This window comes from Bos indicus x Bos taurus, chromosome 13, assembly GCF_003369695.1.
Source record: "Bos indicus x Bos taurus breed Angus x Brahman F1 hybrid chromosome 13, Bos_hybrid_MaternalHap_v2.0, whole genome shotgun sequence".
Taxonomy (NCBI): domain Eukaryota; kingdom Metazoa; phylum Chordata; class Mammalia; order Artiodactyla; family Bovidae; genus Bos; species Bos indicus x Bos taurus.
The window spans coordinates 17,576,822-17,595,631 of NC_040088.1; the positions used below are offsets into that span (position 1 = coordinate 17,576,822).

At 51.0% G+C, this 18,810-nt stretch overlaps 1 protein-coding gene across 1 annotated transcript in view; it reads left to right on the forward strand.

The window, feature by feature from the left end:
* SOGA1 (suppressor of glucose, autophagy associated 1) overlaps positions 1-18,810 on the forward strand; it is a 75,798-nt gene that overhangs the window by 20,087 nt on the left and 36,901 nt on the right. Inside the window, exons 2-3 of the mRNA XM_027558607.1 lie at positions 2,721-2,945; positions 10,699-10,857. Of these exons, the coding sequence (XP_027414408.1) occupies positions 2,721-2,945; positions 10,699-10,857 (384 nt within the window). The remainder of the gene's footprint in view (positions 1-2,720; positions 2,946-10,698; positions 10,858-18,810) is intronic.

Below are 18,810 nucleotides of genomic sequence, written 5' to 3' on the forward strand. Positions count from 1 at the left end.
GTGATGAGGGGTGTCACCTCTTATGATCTAAATGTCACACATCTTTTTTAAAAAATTTCACTTATCTTTAATATTTATTTATTTGCTGAATGGCCTTTTCATTGCAGCACGTGGGATCTTCGTCGAGTCACGTGGGATGTTTCGTCGTGGTGCATGGACTCTCTCGTTGTGGCACACGGGCTCCAGAGTGTGCAGGCTCAGTAGTTATGGCACATGGGCTTAGTTGCTCCTCAGGGATCCTAGTTCCCTGACCAGGGGTTGAACCCACATCCTCTGCATTGCAAGGAGGATTCTTAACCCACTGGACCACCAGGGAAATCCCTGAATGCCATACGTCTTTTAATGTAGCCGAGCATCATTAGTTGTGCATGCCCTGCACTTCCCTTTGGCTCCGCCTGAGCTTGGGATCCACTCAGACCCCCACATCCTCCTCATAAACATGTTCTATAAATGGTATGGTGAGGATTTGAACACAGGCCCATCTGGAGGCTGGTTTAGCTTGGATTTAGCCAACTGGCCCACACTTCCTGAGTGCCGTTTCCGTTATGCTTCCTTAATCTTGCCAGCTGAAGTGCGTGTGGACCCCTCACTTCCTCATTTCTTTAACTGATGTGATCATTGACTGGCCCACTTCCTCCTCCACAGATTAGTTATCTATTTTATATATAGCAGTTCAGTTTCTCTTTTTAGTGAACAGTCTTATTTAATGCGTTCAGTCATACGAAAGGTAGATCCTTTTATTTGTGATTCAGCTTTCACGTCTGCTATTAGACATAGTGATCATTGGTTTCTTCTCCCGGGTCTCCCCACTGCTACACTTTGTCTAGTGATTGCTGCAGGTTGGTGTGTCTCCTTATGGTTGTTTGCCTAACCAGACCTGCCACCATGCACTCAGGATGTTGGGCCCTATGCTGGGTGTGGGGGATTCAGCAGGGAGTGAGATAGACATGGAGAAGCTCCCTGCCCCTGCCCCTGGCACTCATAATGTCTCTGGGAGATAAACTATTAAATGAAGTATTACTGATGGGTTCATGTGGACAAAGGGGAAGTGAAGGACATCTGGGAATGATGACAGAGGTGGTCAGGAGCTGCCTTGAGGAAGTGAGGTCACCCTCCTCAACCCAACCCCCTCCACTTAAAACCCAAGCTCAGATTCTTGTATTTTTTATTTTTTTGGTTCTGCTGGGTCTTCGTTGTTATGCACAGACTTTCCTCTCCAGTTGCAGTGCACGGGCTTCTCGTGGGCTTCTCCTGTTACAGCACAGGGTGTTCGGTAGCTGTGACCCACGGGCTTAGTTGCCCCACGACACGTGGAATCTTCCCAGACCAGGGATCAAACCTCTGTCCTCTGCATTGGCAAGCAGGTTCTTAACCACTGGACCGCCAGGGAAGTCCCAGACTCAGATTTTTTATTCAGCCCTTCAAAGCCCTGGATGGCTGACCGTTGTCAGTCTCCCCAGCCTCACCTTACCCCTGTAGCTTCCCTGGCCACTTTGCTGTATCCTGATACACTGAGCTCTTTCCTGCCTCAGGGCCTTTGCACACACTCCCTCCACCCCTCTGTCTCATGGGTGTTCCTTCTGCCTCAGCTCAAATGTCCCTTTAGGGGTGGCCTCCCCAGCCATGTCCTCTAACATAGCACGTTCCCTCATCACTCTATCATCTTACCCACGTGTTTTGTTTTTGGTTTTTTATCTTCATAACTCTTAACAGTATCTGAGGGGTTTTTTAATCTGTCCATTTACAGTGTGTCTAGCCAGTGAGACTTGGGGCTCCACACAGACGATACAGAAAGGGCCACGTTCGTCTTGGTTGCCATGTTCCTTCCCCACTCCCCTGCTTGCACAGGGCCTGATATGCAGTTGGTGCCCATAAATGTTTGTTGAATGAGCCCTTTTCTGCTTCCCCACTGTATTAGTTTCCTGTTGCTGCTATAAGAAATTACCAGAACTTTAGTGGTTTGCAGCAATCTCGGATTATCATTTTACAATTCTGAAGATCAGAAGTCTAAAAACCAAGGTGTTGGCAGGACTCCATCCCTGTAAAGGCTCTGGCGAGAGTCCATTCCCTTTTCCTGCTTCTAGAGGCTGCCTGCCTCCGCTGGCCCTCGGCCCTTTCTCCACCTTCAGCGTACATCACCCCAGCCTCTGCCACATCACCTACTCCTGCTCTGATCGCTTTGCCTCCCTCTTTTTCTTTCTTTTACTTTTTATGTAGTTATTTGGCTGCTCCCGATCTTAGTTGAGGCACGTGGGCTCTTCAGTCGTCATTGCAGCATGCAGGATCTTTTTTTTTGGTTGTGGGACGCGAACTCTTAGTTGAGGCATGTGGGATCTAACTCCTTGACCAGAGATCAGACCTGGCCCCCCTGCATTGCGAGCGTGGAGTCTTAGCCACTGGACTACCAGGGAAGTCCCTTACCTCCCTCTTATATGGATGTTTATGATTACATTGGGTCCACCCAGAAAATCCACGATAATCTCCCAATCTCAAGATCCTTATTTTAATTATATCTGTACAGTCTCTTTGCCATGTAAGGTGACATATTCAGATTCTGGGAATTAGGATGTGGGCACTTGAGGGGTTGCATTGTGCAGCCTACCACTCTCAGACCCCCCTCCCCCGAGGGGTGCCTAGGACGGTGTTGGGTATGGCTTGTGCTCAAGCACTCTGGCCACTGCCACAGGGCCCAGCGACCTGACCTCTCCTCCCCTCTGCAGGATGAGATCGAGGAGCTGCGGGCAGAGATGCTGGAGATGCGGGACGTCTATATGGAAGAGGATGTGTATCAGCTGCAGGAGCTGCGGCAGCAGCTGGACCAGGCCAGCAAGACCTGTCGCATCCTGCAGTACCGGTTGCGCAAAGCCGAGCGCCGCAGCCTCCGTGCTGCCCAGACCGGCCAGGTGGATGGCGAGCTCATCCGTGGCCTGGAGCAGGACGTCAAGGTGAGCCTGGGCCCCCTCCCCAGTCCTCAGAGGCGCCCCTGCTGGGTGGGGTGGTGGGGAGGGTCCTGAGCCTGAGTGGGCCCTGGTCAGTTCACTCCTTGTGTGTCCCTTGGGCAAGTCCCATCATCTCTTTGCATGTCAGCATCCTCGTCTGTAAATGGGGATCCCTGATGAACTGATAGGCCATCAATATGAATCCTCCCAGCAACAGCTGCCGTGTGAGTCGCAGCCACACACCTGATGCTGGGCTCCGTGTTGTCTCTGCGCAGTTCCGTGGAAGTTTTCTTTCTTGTGCTGAAGGAGAGTAGTGAAGGTCTGGAGTTGGATAAGGCTGGTTTATATCTTGGCCCCAATATGCCCTAATTTTATGGTTTTGAGCAAGTCACCTGTGTTTCAGTTTCCTCATCTGTAAAATGGGTATAACAGCAGCCCATGCCTCACAGGGCTTTATGAGATGAGATGAGATCAGGTAGGTAAGAGGTCACTGTAAACACTGAAAAATGTTAGCTACTATTATTATTCCCATTTTTCTGCGTGAGGAAAGTGAGGCTCAGGGAAAGGAAATACCTCTCCAAGGTCACGGGACCCGCTGTGTAGCTGGCAGAGCGCAGACTCATCAGCCTCCCATGCTGGCTGCCTGACCTCACTGTCCTCGGCTTCAGGGAGCTGAAGGATGGCCTGCAGTCTGGCGGGGGGAGGAGTCTGCCTTACCTGTCTGTGTGAGCCTAGGTCTGGGGACTGAGAAATCTGGGGGACCTAGCCCAACACCCAGCTCTCAGCACTCAGCCCAGCGTCATCCAGGGATGTAGGAGCTGGGGGTGAGGGCATCTCGCACAGCCTGGGGGCCTATGGGGTCTTCCTGCAGGGGGACCTCTGAGCCAAGGCTTGAGGCACAAGAAGGAGTGTTGGAGGAAGAGGGCACCTGTAAGCGGGTGAAGAGTGAACACCAACCCCACCCTGGACTTTGCGTCTCCCGTTGTCTTGCATGTGCCAGCTGCATCAGGTCTGCTGATGACGAAACAGAGCTCAGAAAGGTTATATCTCCAAGTCCAAAGTGCACAGGGACCTCCCTGATGGCCCAGTGGCTAAGACTCTGCACTCCCAAAGCTGGGGGCCTGGGTTCAATCCCACATGCCACAACTGAACATCTGGCAGACTGCAACAAAGATCGAAGATCCCACGTGCCGCAACTGAGACCGAGAGCTGTCAAACAACTAAATACAAATACTTTTTAAAAAATCAAGAAACGAAGTGCTCCTCACTATGTGAGAAGACAGCATCTGGGATAAATGGTTACAGAAATATTCAAATTCCCAGCACCGGATTAAGAGGGTGGCGGGTGAAGGAGAGCCCTAGAGGCTTAGAGGAATCTGGGTTTGGGTCCAGGTAGTTGGGGCTTTCAGGCAGAGACCCAGAAAAGTCAGCCTTAGACGAGGAAGGCGTGGAGGAAGGCTGGAGCTGAGAGCAGACTGGCTGGGTGGCTGGTGCCTCCATGGGAGGAGCCGGGAGCAGCTGGTGTGTGTGCAGAGTGTGAGCGGGGAGGCCCCTGGAGTCTGGGCGGGGGGAGCAGGCCCCTTCTGTTGGGATTTGAACCAGCCAATCAGCAGTCGGCTTGCCCCTTCCCTCCCTCCTCTCCCTGAGCCTGCAGCTGGGGCGCTGAGCTCATCCATGCCGGCCTGGACTGGACAGCTCTGGCTGCCTCCCTCAGTCCCATGTGCTGGGGACATTCTGGGGCGTTTCTCGGAGGTTCTCAGAATGCTGACTTCCCTGGTATCGCCTGGGAGGGCTTGATGGACCTAAGTGTGGAAAGGACTGCTTGCTGTCTGGAAGGGACCCTCTGATTTCTCAGCCAGCAAGAGCAGACTGGCATGGGGCCACTTCTTGGGGTCTCAGTTTCCTCTTCTCTTAAATGGTGGGGTTAGAGCAGCTGAATTTTCAGGGCTTTAGCAGCTCCAGTGGTTGTAGCAAGCAGGTGGATTATTGGTGTGGGTGCTGTGAAAGAAACCTCAGGCCTTGGTCCTCCCTCTCCCCCTGCTCCCCCAGGCTCTCTCACTCTTTGCTGGTTCTCACAGTTGGCAGGACCCACAGAATCTCAGCTGGAATGTTGTCCATCATGAGGAGGGCAGAGGTGGGGACAGAAACCTGCTCTGCCACTCGCTTGCCCTGTGGCTTTGGGAGAGCTGCTTTGCAGCCTGAGCCTCAGTTTCCCCATGTGGAAAATGGGGGTGCAGCAAGTCTCTACCTGGAGAGACTTTTGTGAGGATAAGATGAAATAGTGTAAGTAAAGAGCATGCTGAGCACAGGGGCCCGCTCGGGATGCTCCCCCAGCAAATAAGTAAATGTTGGTTGGGGTGTTACTGTTATTGTTCAGGAGAAAAACTTAAAAGTAGGATGAGTGGCTGGGCCAGGGTGAGGAAGTGGGTGGAATCTCAGCCTCCCTAGATGGATAAGTATAGCCTGGAGGTTTGTTTACCATGCAGATTCCCAGGCCCCAGCCTCAGGGGCTGGGATCCTGTGGGAGGGTATCAGGTTCCAGGAATCAGGGATGAAAATTCCCACCTGAGGAGACCCTTGTAGGGGGCCCCAGGACACACCAGTAAAACATTTCTTAGAAGCCGTTGCTGGAGAAAAAGTTTTGGCTTTGGGTTTACTTCCTGGGTGACTCGAGCAGGTTACTTTCTCTTTTTGTGCCTCAGTTTTCTCATCTGTACAATGGGGATGACATTCCCACCCTCCCTGGGTTCTTGGGAGCATGTAGCCACACTGAATCCAGATGCTGCCTGGACATGGGGTGTTCCTCAGTGAGGGCTCTCAGCTCCTGCCCTGAGGATTCAGTGTGACAGAGATGCCTTAAAGCCTTAGGCTTAGGAGCCAAGGGACTGATGAGCGAGCTGGCTGTGGCCTGGAGGCTGCCAGTTGCATTTGGCAGGAGCCGGGCCCCAGCACTGTAAACAGTGACCTCATGGCTGAGAGCATTTGTTTGTGCTTTGGGGATTTGCCCTGGTTTCCGGAAGCTGCAGCTGCTTTGCCTCCTGTAGTATCTCAGTCGCCCCAACTTGGGGATAGTTGGGAGGGTCGTGAGGGGATCACATGAGACAGGCAGGTGGGGCCCTTTGAGCCCCTGATGCTGTGAGCACACGTTGTGCTTTTTTAAAAATATATATATATATATTTAGTTTTTGGCTATGCTGGGTCTTAGTTACAGCACATGGGATCTTTCTTGCCGTGCATAGGCTCTATGAAAGTGAAAGTGAAAGTGAAAGTGAAGTCACTCAGTCGGGTCCGACTCTTTGTGACCCCATGGGCTGTAGCCTATCAGGCTCCTCCGTCCATGGGATTTTCCAGGCAAGAGTGCTGGAGTGGATTGCCATTTCCTTCTCCAGGGGATCTTCCCGACCCAGGAATTGAACCCGGTTTTCCCACATTGCAGGCAGACGCTTTATCATCTGAGCCATAGTTGTACCTTAATGGGTGGGATCTTAATTCCCTGACCAGGGAGAGAACCTGCATCCCTTGCACTGGAAGGCAGATTTTCAACCACTGGACCACCAGGAAAGTCCCTGTGCTTATTATTAATACTTTTATTACCAATATTAACACAATGTGTTTTCAAGTTTCAGGCCAACAGCAGGCTCAGACTGAGAGCAAGACTCCAGAGCTGACCCACCTGATTTCAAATCTGGTTCTGTAGCTTCCTAGTGTGTGACCTTGGACAAGTGACCTTTTCTTTCTGAGCCCCAGAATGGGGATGATAAAGTACTTCCTGAGGGTTGAAAGGCACGTGGTGCGTGCTCAGGGAGTGACCTGATTCTGCCTGCTTACCTGTGGGAGCCAGGGGGCCAAGGACCACTGAGACTCAGAGAGGGGAAGGGACAGGCCCAGACAGCAAGGCTCCTGCGCTCTAGACATGTGCTCTTTGTTGCTGAGGGCCTTCATCGGGGCACCGGGCTCTGTGGGGATCTGAGATTTGTCCACACTGGGGTTCTGTAAGCTACCTGACGCTCGGCCTTCTTTACGAGGCACCCCTGGGGATAGAGAGCAGATGGAGAAAGGGGTTCCTGGGGAGGGGACAGAAGGCAGCTGGGGACTCATGGAAGGGATGAAATCCACAGAGTCACTCATGGACCCCAGAAGATCCAGGAATCCACACTGATCATGCCTTCTTGGTGGGGAGTGGGTCACCTGGTCACCAGGTTGAGGCCTAGGTGGGAATGGAGTGAACCCCAGGTGGAGAGGAGCTTGCCCAGGTGGGAGTGTAGTTGGGAGAGGAGCCCCGGGTCCCCCCCAGCAGCTGGTCCCTCAACCCCAGTCAGGGACACAGCCCCCTCTGGACATTTGGGGGTGTGGGTGGTTGGGGGGGCACATCCCCAGCCAAGTTTGGCCAGGTGCAGCTCCATGTGTCAGTCATTCACTCCTTCATTGCCTACCACCCATTTTGCTTGTTGGAGTCTCGGATCTGTTTGTTCATCCAACAGGCATTTATTAGGCACTTAGTATATGCCAGACTCTGCACTGCTACCGGGATAGAGAGATATGAAGGAGTCCAGACATGGCCTGGATTCTGGACCTCTGTACTCCACCAGTCCTGCCTGCTGGGGGCTAAGCAGATGGATGAGTGAGTGAATGAATGAATGAAGTATTCATCAGGACAGGGGCTCACTGGGTGACCTCACAGCCTAAAACTTGGGACCAGAGCCACAAGCCTGGGGCTGAATACCTCTAGCAGAAATACTGACACTAAACTCAAGAGTGAGGCTATGAGATGTTGGACCAAGTCAGATAAAATTAGTGCGCAGAGGTGAAGCGGTAATCTTAACAATGCATTACAAAATCATTATTCTTTTTTGGCCACACCACGTGGCATGTGGGATCCCTGACCAGGGATCGAATCTGTGCCTGCTGCATTGGAAGCTCGGAATCTGAACCACTGTACCACCAAAAGGTCCCCCAAATCATTATACTTTTGAGTACCTACTGTGTTTCAGGCATCAGCCCAAGCCCTGTGTTGGTTATTCCCCACGACAGCCTTTGTGACAAAGCACTGTCACCCCCTTTTACCGATGAGCAAACCGAGACTTTAGATGGTTAAAAAAACTCCTGTCCTGGGTCACACACCCAGTGAGGGCTGAAATTAGGCTTGAAGCCAGTTTTGCCACCTGCAACGTCTTTGTTCTGCTAGTGAGGAATCACTCACCCCACTTTGTGGAGGGGGAAGGTTTTGGGGGCCTAGAGAGACTGTGGAAGGAGCCTGGTGAGCCGGCTTCTGGCTGCCCTTGGAGATCTTCAAGGGTGGAGAGAGGCAGTGGGCAACAGAGGGAGGAGAGAGAGGGAGTGCTGAATTTCCTCTCTGGCTGTTGTTTTTTCTGGCCTGCCTTGCACACTGCCAAGGGGTCTGTGCTGAGCTGGGCCTGGGCCCAGGCACAAGGCAGAGCCAGGGAGGGCCCTCTTCCCTTCCGGCGGGGAGGAGGTGCCACGGCCATTTCCGAGACTGGCAGGCCCGAGGCGCTGGGCTGTCTGCCTCACTTATCCTTCTTGCTGGCAAAAGTCCTCATACCCCTTGTGGAGTCCTGGCCACACGGTCCTTCAGCCAAAGCCCCTGAGGTCCCCCCAGCTCGGCCCACACTATCTCTGTTTGACTCTGAGCAGGTCATTTGCACTCTGAGCCTCTTATTTCCTTGCCAGCAAAATGGGGGCAGAATTGGGGTGAAGATGGGTGAATCTGGCACATAGCAGGCATTCAACAAATGCTGGTGCTCAGTCCTCTTAGGGATGGAGGTTATGATTTACCATCTCAGAAGGGCCTTCCTGGGACTTCCCTGGTGGGCCAGTGGCTAAGACTCCATGCTCCTAGTGCGGGGGCCCCGGGTTCGATCCCTGGTCAGGGAACTAAATCCTGCATGCTGCAGCTGAGACCTGGAACAGCCAAAAAAAAAAAAAAAAGAAGAAGGGCCTTCCTCATCGCCAGGGACCCCTTTTCCTACCCTTTCACCCCCTCCATCAGGGGATAGGACAGGGGGTGTCCTTGAAGAAATGGAGCATTTTTGCAGCAGAGTCTTGGAGCCGGTGACCTGGGGTTTGTGGGTCTGTCAGCTCCTCCCGGAGGGATGACCTGGACGGCTGCCCAGCCTCTGTCATTTGGGGCATGTACTGTGTCCCAGACAATTGGAAACAGGCCTCAGGGTCTTTGTCACACTGTGACCCCCAGCAAGCCATGCCCTCTCTGGACTCAGCCTCTCCCAGCAGCCGCCACCACTCACCCAGCACGCACTGTGCAGGCCCTGGGCCAAGCCTTTGGTGCAACAGCTGATTCAGGCCTCCTGTCGGCCCGTGAGATTGTGCTATTATTATTGCACCCATTTTGTAGTGAGGAGAAGGCAATGGCAACCCACTCCAGTACTCTTGCCTGGAAACTCCCATGGACAGAGGAGCCTAGTAAGCTGCAGTCCATGGGGTCGCGCAGAGTCAGACACAACTGAAGCGACTTAGCAGCAGCATTTTGTAGTGAAGGAGACAGAGGCAGAATAGGGAAATGATTTGCTCAGGAATATATGCTGGTCACTGGCAGAGAAAAAATGGGCTTCAAAGGGCTTTAGGGGAGCCTATCTTGCTCTGGGTTTCCCCTCTATGTATTATTATTTTTTTTAATTTATTTGGCTGTGCTGGGTCTTAGTTGCAGCATGCGGGATCTCTTTCATTGTGGCATGGGAACTCTTAGTTCAGTGTGTGGAATCCAGTTCCCTGACTTGGAGAAGGCAATGGCACTCCACTCCAGTACTCTTGCCTGGAAAATCCCACGGACGGAGGAGCCTGGTGGGCTGCAGTCCGTGGGGTTGCTAGAGTCGGACACGACTGAGCGACTTTATTTTCACTTTTCACTTTCATGCATTGGAGAAGGAAATGGCAACCCACTCCAATGTTCTTGCCTGGAGAATCCCAGGGACGGGGAAGCCTGGTGGGCTGCCGTCCATGGGGTCGCACAGAGTCGGACATGACTGAAGCGACTTAGCAGCAGCAGCAGGGGTTGAATCCGGACCCCCTACATTGGGAGCGTGGAGTCTTAGCCACTGGACCACCAGGGAAGTCCCTCCCCTCTCTTTAAAGTGAGCTTCTGGGACTTCCCTGACTGTCCAGTGGTTGGGACTCCACCTGCCGGTTCAATCCCTGGTCAGGGAGGATTCCACCTGTCGCAGGAGCCCGAGAGGAACATCTACTGAAGCCCGTGTACCTGGAGCCCGTGCTCTGCAAGAGAAGCCACTGCAAAGAGAAGCCCATGACCGCAACTAGAGAGTAGCCCCTGATTTCCTCAACTAGAGAGAGTGCGCATGCACTAAAGACCTAGGACAGCCAAAAATAAGTAAGAACATACATATATACATAAATAAAAATGAGTTTCTGGTCCTGCCATAGGCTCTTGAGAGAACTGGGCGAGAAGGTGGATGGGAGAGGCTTTTGGAAGCATTAAAAGATCCAGATAAATGTAAAGGCACTGCTAAGGATAGACAGGGCCTCTCACTTTCTAGGGGCTGGACCATGATGTGAACACAGGAAGCATACGGTTTCTGGGTTTGGGTTTTGGTTCTCCCACTTCCTGGCTGTGTGACCCTTGTTGAGTTACTTGACCTTTCTGTGCCTCAGTTTCTTCCTCTTTAAGTGGGGGTGATAAGAGTAACTGCCTGCCCTGGGGTTGCTCTGTGGCCAAGGTAGGATGGCCCTCAGCCTGCTCACGCCCTGCTTGTCACTCGCCTTTGCTCAGGTCTCTAAAGACATCTCAGTGCGGCTGCACAAGGAGCTGGAGGCGGTGGAGAAAAAACGGGCGAGGCTGGAAGAGGAGAATGAGGAGCTTCGGCAGCGGCTTATCGAGACTGAGCTGGCCAAGCAGGTGCTGCAGACGGAGCTGGAGCGGCCGAGAGAGGTGAGGGTCCTGTCCTACCTGGAAGGGCCAGGCCTGGGCTGGGCAGGCATGTGCCAGCCCCACCCCAGCCAGCGTCTCTGAACCTCTGCTCTGCACTGTTATGCCATCCTGGCAGAGCTGTCTATTCATTCATTGGTCCAGCACGTGCTCCCTGAGCACCTCCTGTGAGAACTGTGTGCTGGACACCAGGGACACAGTGGTGCTTGAGAGACACGTGGCTCCTGACCTCCAGGAGCCCAGAGGCCAATGAAGGAGACAGCCAGCCATCAAAGGAGCACAACTGGGTGCGAGATTACCTGAGAAGACATGCAGCAATGCCCAGCCTAGAGCCCAGCCCTCTGCGCCTCAGTCTCCTCATCTGTAAAATGGGATAGTAATACTTCCAAGTCATCAGAAGGACTAAGCGGGATATATTTTATGGATGTGCTTTAGGGACAGCCAGGCGCTCCCACTCAGTGTAAAGTCACTGCTGGGGCTGGCCTCTGACTGGTGTCTCAGCACATTTTTAGGACACAGCTGCTTCTTAAATGTGACTCCAGGCACCAGGCCATCTGTCTTTGCTCAGGAGCGCCCCTCCCACCTGGCAGCCTGTTCTTCCTCCTGCCGTGTGTTAGGTGTACAACATGTTAAGCACCATGCCAGACACTTTCTATAATTTCCATAATAGACCCAGTGAACTTGTGATTGTACCCATTTTATGGATGGGAAAATGGCCCCGAGGGAGGGAGGAATGTCCTCCAGGTCCAGTAGGGCCCACTGGGGTGCACTGATTAGAAACCACCAGCAGAGGCGATGCCTAAGGGCTGGAATCTTCCAGAAGCCAGCACTCTGTGTCCCAGACAGCCCGGGTGCCTTCTGGCCCCAGCTGGGCCTCAGCTGTCTGACTGCTCCCGAGGCATCCTAGGATCAAATGTTGTGCTGGGGCACAGGCCTCATCTTCCCGGGGACAGGCATTCCAGCGTTCCAGGACACACCACGGCCCCGAGGCCAGAGCAGTCCTTCAGCTGCCCTTCCCGCTGGGTGTGTTGGTGTGATGTGCCAAAGGCTTCTCAGAGTGGAGAGGGAGGTATGTGCTGCTCAGGGCTTCCCAGGGCGGGGTGGTGCCCCCTTCCCTCAGGCAGCCTCCTGTCGCCTGTGACCTGGCCTGGCCTGGTGCCAGAGGGCACCGTCTCCACACATCTCATTGCTGCCACCCTTCATAGTGAAAAGGAGAGACAGTTTCAGAAAGTGCCTTGGAGGTCAGGCTGTTCCTACTGTAAAAGAGGGGGAAAGGTTCGATGCATGAGAGAGGGTGCTCAGGGCTGGTGCACTGGGATGACCCAGAGGAATGCGACAGGGAGGGAGGGAGGTGGGAGGTGGGTTCAGGATGGGAACACATGTGCACCCATGGCTGATTCATGTCAGTGTATGGGAAAAACCACTACAATATTGTAAAGTAATTAGCCTCCAATTAAAATAAATAAATTAAAAAAAAAGAGAGAGGAAAAGGAGGCCCAGAGAGGGAGAGCTTGCCTGAGGTCACCCAGCCTTTCCTTGGCTGAGATGTGGCTGAGACCCTGAAGCTACCTCCCCTTTCTAAGTCTCAGTTTCTTCCTCTGTGACGTCAGGATAATAACAGTACCTAGCTTACGAGGTTCGTGATCAGTCATAAGATTCATAGCCATAGAACACTATGAAGAAGTTAGAAAGAATAAGGTAATATGGCAATTCCTGAAAAAATTAAACACAGAGTCACCAAATAGGCCAATTCTCTTTCTGGGTATATACCCCAAAGAATTGAAAAGAGGGACATGGGCAGATATTGGTACCCCCATATTCATAGCAGACCTCCCTTGTGGCTCAGTGGTAAAGAACCCCCCCTGCCAAGCAGGAGACCCAGGTTCGATCCCTGGGTCAGGAAGATCCTCTAGAGAAGGAAATGGCAACCCACTCAGTATTCTTGCCGGGAGAATCCCATGAACAGAGGAGCCTGGTGGGCTGCAGTCCCTGGGGTCCCAAAGAGTCAGACACGACCGAGGGACTAAACAACAGCATTCATAGCAGCGTTATTCACAGTAGCCAGAAGGTACAAGCAACCTACATGTCCATCAATGAACAAAGAAATACGTAGTATGTACTTACATTGTATGTGTAATCCCAAGAAGGAATGTGATTCCAACACAGGCTACAATGTGGGTGAATCTCGAGGACATTGTGCTCGATGAAGTAAGCCAAACACGACAGGACAAGTATTGTATGATTCCACTCGGATGAGATACAGAGAGTAGTCAGATTCATAGAAACAGAAGTAGGCTGGAGGTTATCAGAACCTGGATGGGGGAGGGTGTGGGGAGATATTGTTTACTACATACAGCATTTCAGTTTGGGGTGATGATAAAGTTCTGGAGGTGAGTGGTGATTATACCACTGAATTGTACACTTGCAAGTGGTTAAAATGGCAGATTTTATGTTATGTATATTTTACAACCATAAAAGGAAAACATGGTTAAAATGGTAAATTTTATATTAGGTATACTTTCCCTTTTTTTTTTTAAAGGTAGATACATATGCAGTGATGTGGAAAGATTTCTAAGGTACATTGTTAAGCACAAAAAGGAAATGATAGAACCATGCATGTTGTGCAATCTCGCTAATCATTTTGGAGACCTATACAGAACAAACTGGTTTTGAAGCATATGTGTCTATGCAAAAATGCATAGCCTGGAGGGAAATCCGGGGGAAAAACCCGCTGAACTCTGGTGTTAGAAGTGGTGGTCGTTTATGACTGCTGTAGTTAGGGTTTTTTTTTAGGGGGGGCATGGTGATTATTAGTGAAATTTTAAATGAAGTCAAGCGTGTAAAGAGTCCTTTGTGGGGCCTGGCACACAGTAGATGCTCAGGAAACACTGGTTCACTTCCTACTTACTTATGTGGCTACAGCAGGTCTTAGTCGCATCATGCGGCTCTTTCGTCGTGACGCATGGACTCTTTAGTTGTGGACGAGCTTAGTTGCCCCACAACATTTGGGATCTTTGTTCCCCCACCAGGAATCAAACCCATGTCCCTTGCATTGCAAGGTGGATCCTTAGCCACTGGACCTCCAGGGAAGTCCCTCACTTCCTCTTGAAGGTGATATCAGCAGAGTTGGTTTAGCCTTCCCTGATGTCCCTTGGAGTCTTAGGATCTGGGCAGGGAGGCGTGGCCCTGTGTTTATTGGCTGGTTGCCCTCTCCCCCCTCCTTCTCTTTCCTGATATGGTTTCTATGGAGACAGGGGTCCCTTAGCAATTCTGCCAGAGCTGCTCTAGTCCCATCATCGAGATCTGCCTTTGCCATCCTGACAGGTTGCTGTGGCGATGCTGTCACCCAGCTGGGAACAGGAGCCCCTGGCCTGAACTGATGTGGTTGCTATGGAGACGGCACTTCGCGGGAGAGAAGGGAGGGTGGCCTGCCCCAGCCATGTCTGCAGTGGCACTGTCGCCAGCTGGATTGCAGCTCAAAAACCGTAATAGCAGCCCCCCAACCCCAATCCAGGATCACTCCCCTTCTTTGTATTTTAGGCAGAAGGCCAATATCAATGTTGATGGGATTTATTATAATAAAGCTGCTGTGTCTGAGCGCTTCTGTACCAGGCGCTGCACTAAGCAGTTTATGTGTCTTCACATGGTGTAGCCAACAGCCTCCCAAGGAACATAGTGATTTTTGTCCCCATTTTATTTTGTTTTCTTTCTAGCCATGCTGCGAGGCTTGTGAGATCTTGGTTCCCCAACCCAGGACTGAACCTGGGCCCCTTGGCAGTGAAGACTCTGAGTCTTAAGCCCAGGACATCCAGGGAATTCCCATTTTGTCCACGTTCTATAGATGGTACTCCTCTTGACAATTGTTTAATTGCAATATAGTCCACATACCATAAAAGTCACCATTTTATGTGTTTATTTTGGCTTGTGGGATCTTAGCTCTGTGACCAGAGATTGAACCCAGGCTCTTGGCAGTAAAAGTGTGGCGTCCTAACTGCTGGACCACCAGGGGAAAATTCACCATTTTAAAGTGTACAATTCCATGGGTTTTAATATATTCATAATGATGTGCAACCATCACCATTATCTAATTCCAGAACATTCTGTTGTCAACAGTCACTCCCCCCTCCGGCCCGTGGCAACCTCTCATGTATGAGTGTATGAGTGACATAGAGACTCTCTGTCTCTATGGTTTTGCCTATTGTGAACATTTCATCCAAATAGAATCATGCAATGTGATCTTTTGTGACCGACTTTTTTCACTTAGCATCATGTTTTCAAGGTCTATGTTGAGACAGGGTGTCAGTACTTCATTCCTTTTCCTGGCCATATAATAATCCTTTGTATGGAGAGACCACAGTTTGTTTATCCATTCATCAGTTGATGGGCATGGGGTTGTTTCCACTTTGGGGGCTGTTATGAACTAATGCTGCTGTGAGCCCTTGTGTACAGGTTTTTGGGTGGACATGTTTTCAGTTCTCGGGTGTATACCTGGAGTGGACCTGCTGCATGTAGACGGGATAGGAGAAAGGACTCTTTGCGTCTTCCAAAGGCACACTGACTCTCATGGCAATGCCCCTGCGCTCCTTGCCCCATCCAGGGGCCTTCCCAGAAGGAACCCTGCTGTGTTTCAGGACCTCTGAAGGGGCTGCTTATTCCAGTGAGGACCTCCTTCTCTGGCCTGGGCTTCTTGGCCTGATTCTCACTCTTATGGGTTAAGAAGGGCACTGACTGTAGCATCAGTTCACCTGGGCTCCCCTTTCCGTCTGCTGGATTCATCATGTCGTGCAGCCCTGCTATGGCCTCTGTGCTGCAGGACGAACTTGAACTTGGAAGTCACATGGGCCTGGGTTTGAATCCTGGCTTTGCCACTTATTGGCAAGTAACTGTAGCATTGGGCAAATCGTGTAACCTTTCTAGTGCTCAGTTTGTTCGTTTATAAAATGGGACTATGAATCCCTGCTTCTCAGAGGTGTTTGTGAGAATTGATCAAGACAAAGCAGGTAAGGACTTGATCAATGCTGGTTATCAGTATTGTGTCAGCACCCTGACAACCTCTATGATGGCTGTGGTCCCGAAGAAGTATTTACCTTAATCTAATAACTATGCTTCTGGGACATGCCTGGTGATCCAGTGGTTAGCACTCTGCACTTCCAATGCAGGGGGGTGCGGGTTTGATCCCTGGTCAGGGAACTACGATCCCACAGGCCACGAGGCGTAGCCAAAACATAAAATTTAAAAAATAAGTCATAAGTAAATATGCTTCTGCTGCCTCTAGCAAGAAGCTCTCCATATCAGGCTGCCAGTTGCCCACAGAAGGAGCAGTTAAGTTGCAAGACTGCGCTTGCAGTTGGCGGCGTCTGTCCCAGTGATTTGATCTGGGGCCCTTGTCAAACCATTCTCTGTTCCCTCCTCCCCAGTGGTCTCCCCCAGCCAGGAACCACACCCACTCTCTAGCTTCTTCAGCCAAGAATGCCTCAGTCTTTGAGATGCACCCCCAACCCAGATCCCCCTCCACCACCACCACCACCACTCCGGAGGAAATTTCATCCACACAGCACAGTCTGTGTTTTCAGGAGACCTTTCCAAACATCCCCTCTAAACTGGGTGAAAATCTACCCAACTGTTTTGGCAGAAGGCTCATTTTATTCCTTGAAGGTTGGTCTTTGTTTCCTGGCAGGATGGAAGGTATTAGCAGGCAGGGGGCCGCTGCAGTTGTGTTCTGCAGCCTCTCCAGTGCAGGCTGGGGGGGGCGCGGGCACCATCCTGGTCTCCCCAAGAAGGGAGAGAAGGGCAAGTGGGGACAGAGTTCCTGCTGCTACTAGGAGCTGTTAGACCAACGATGCTTAGAGGCGCCACCCTGGCTGCCCAGAGGCGGCCTTGTGCGTTGCTCGTGGGTGGGGAAGCCCCCTGCTGCTTGGCGGCCAAGGAGTGTGCCCTCGGGGTCCGGTACATGTGACTGGCATTCCTGTGGGTGCTCAGGCGTTGTCCTGCTCCGCCCCGCCCCATCCCACCCTGCAAGGCTCAGGAACAGAACATCTGCCCCTGGGGGCTCCACAAAGGGGCTCTGACGTCCTGGCTCCCTGGAGGGAACCCTGCCTGACCAGCTGCTGCCGTGCAGAGGGGAGGAAGGTCTGTGTGCTCTGTGAGCCTGCCTTGTTTTCCCTCCAGAGCCGCAGAGCACTATGGGAGCCCACGTGGCTGAGATGGGGTTGGGGCAGGGTCCGTTCCATCCAGAAAAGACTGGAGCCACTCTGGTCCTGAAAGGTTTCCTGCTTCAGCCCCTCTTCTCTGCCCACTGCCTGTACTTTCTTTCTTTTTTTAAAAAATTAATTTTTATTTATTTGGCTGCACTGGGTCTAAGTTGCAGCATGTGGGATCTTTACCTGTGGCATGTGGGATCTAGTTCCCTGACCAGGGATTGAACCCGGGCCCCCTCCATTGGGAACGTGGAATCTTAGCCACTGGACCACCAGAGAAGTCCTGTCCTCCTTTTTTGGTGGGCACTCAGAGCACCCCCCCTGCCTATTGAAAAGGCATTCATGACTTTCCTCGGGGAAAGTACGTTAAAAAAAAAACACAACAAAATAAAACCCTTTACTATAACTTTCTCCTTCCACCTGACAGTTAACATATGCTTAGTAGAGAAAGACTACAGAATACAAGGAAGCCATAAGGAGAAAAAGTCTCACCTGTAGCCCACTATTCAGAGGGAAGTCCTCTGCGTAATTACCAGATTACTATTTGGGTCGGAGTTCTTTCCAATCTGTTGTATTTCCAGTATGTTTTTCTATGTGTGTGCACACATATTGAAATGTACATATGCATTTGTTTTGACTAGAAAAGTAATACAAGGTCAGTGAAACAAAAATTTCATTACAAAAACACATAAATGCATGCCTAGCATACCTCTAAGGCTGGACACAGCAGACTCTGGTTGCCTTGGTTGCCTGGGGTGAGACAGCCGGTTAATGGGTTCACTGTATTCCCTGATGCCAGGAAAGATCGAAGGCGGGAAGAGAAGGGGACGAAAGAGGATGAGATGGTTGGATGGAATTACCGACTCAATGGATATGAGTTTGAGTAAACTCCGGGAGTTGGTGATGCGAGGCCTGGCGTGCTACGGTCCATGGGGTCGCAAAGAATCGGACACGGCTGAACAGCTGAACTGAACTGAACTGTATTCCCTTTTGGATTTTTTTGAAGTTAAATGAATGTGAGTGTGCTCTCCAAAATATAAGAAATGATAAAAACCATACATAAAAGAAGAAAGCCTCCCCTAACCACTTCCCTCAATTCGATGCCTGCTTCAGCCTAACCCATGGTTTTAGTTTGTGCCTTTTCAGGCCTTTATGCTTTACAATGTATAGTTGTTTCTGTATGTATTTTTCAAAATAAAGATGGGATTATGTTATAAGCACAGTTTTTGTAACATACATGATAATGTAGCATGAACACAGGCTGTCTTTTTAAATGCTGGATGTTTAGGGGTTTTCTTCTGCTTAAGGTGCTTATTATAAAAATCAAAGATCACAGAGCCAAGTAAACATAGGAAGGAAAAAAGTCTAAAAGAACACCATCTATTTCAGTATTTTAAACACAGAGCCAGAGGTCTAGAAGGAGCTCCAGCCAACCTTTGGCTGTGGTCACCCTCAGGAGATTGGGTGAGGGTATAAACAGGGGGACTCCTGCTTTGTCAGCATAGTATAGATTTACAGTGAGAATATAGCTTTATGTATTAATTTACTTTTTAAAAATTATGTAATTTTTAAAAAACTTTAAGGAGAAAACACTGGTGGACTATGTCTTCACTCCTCTCAAAAACGTGGGGTTAGAAAGGTGAGAAGTGCAAGTTCTCTGTACTCTCCTTGTTTTCAACTGGGTGTATATTCTTTAAATCATATCCCCCACCATGCACACGCACACACGTATACCCACATGCATGCATGCACACACGTG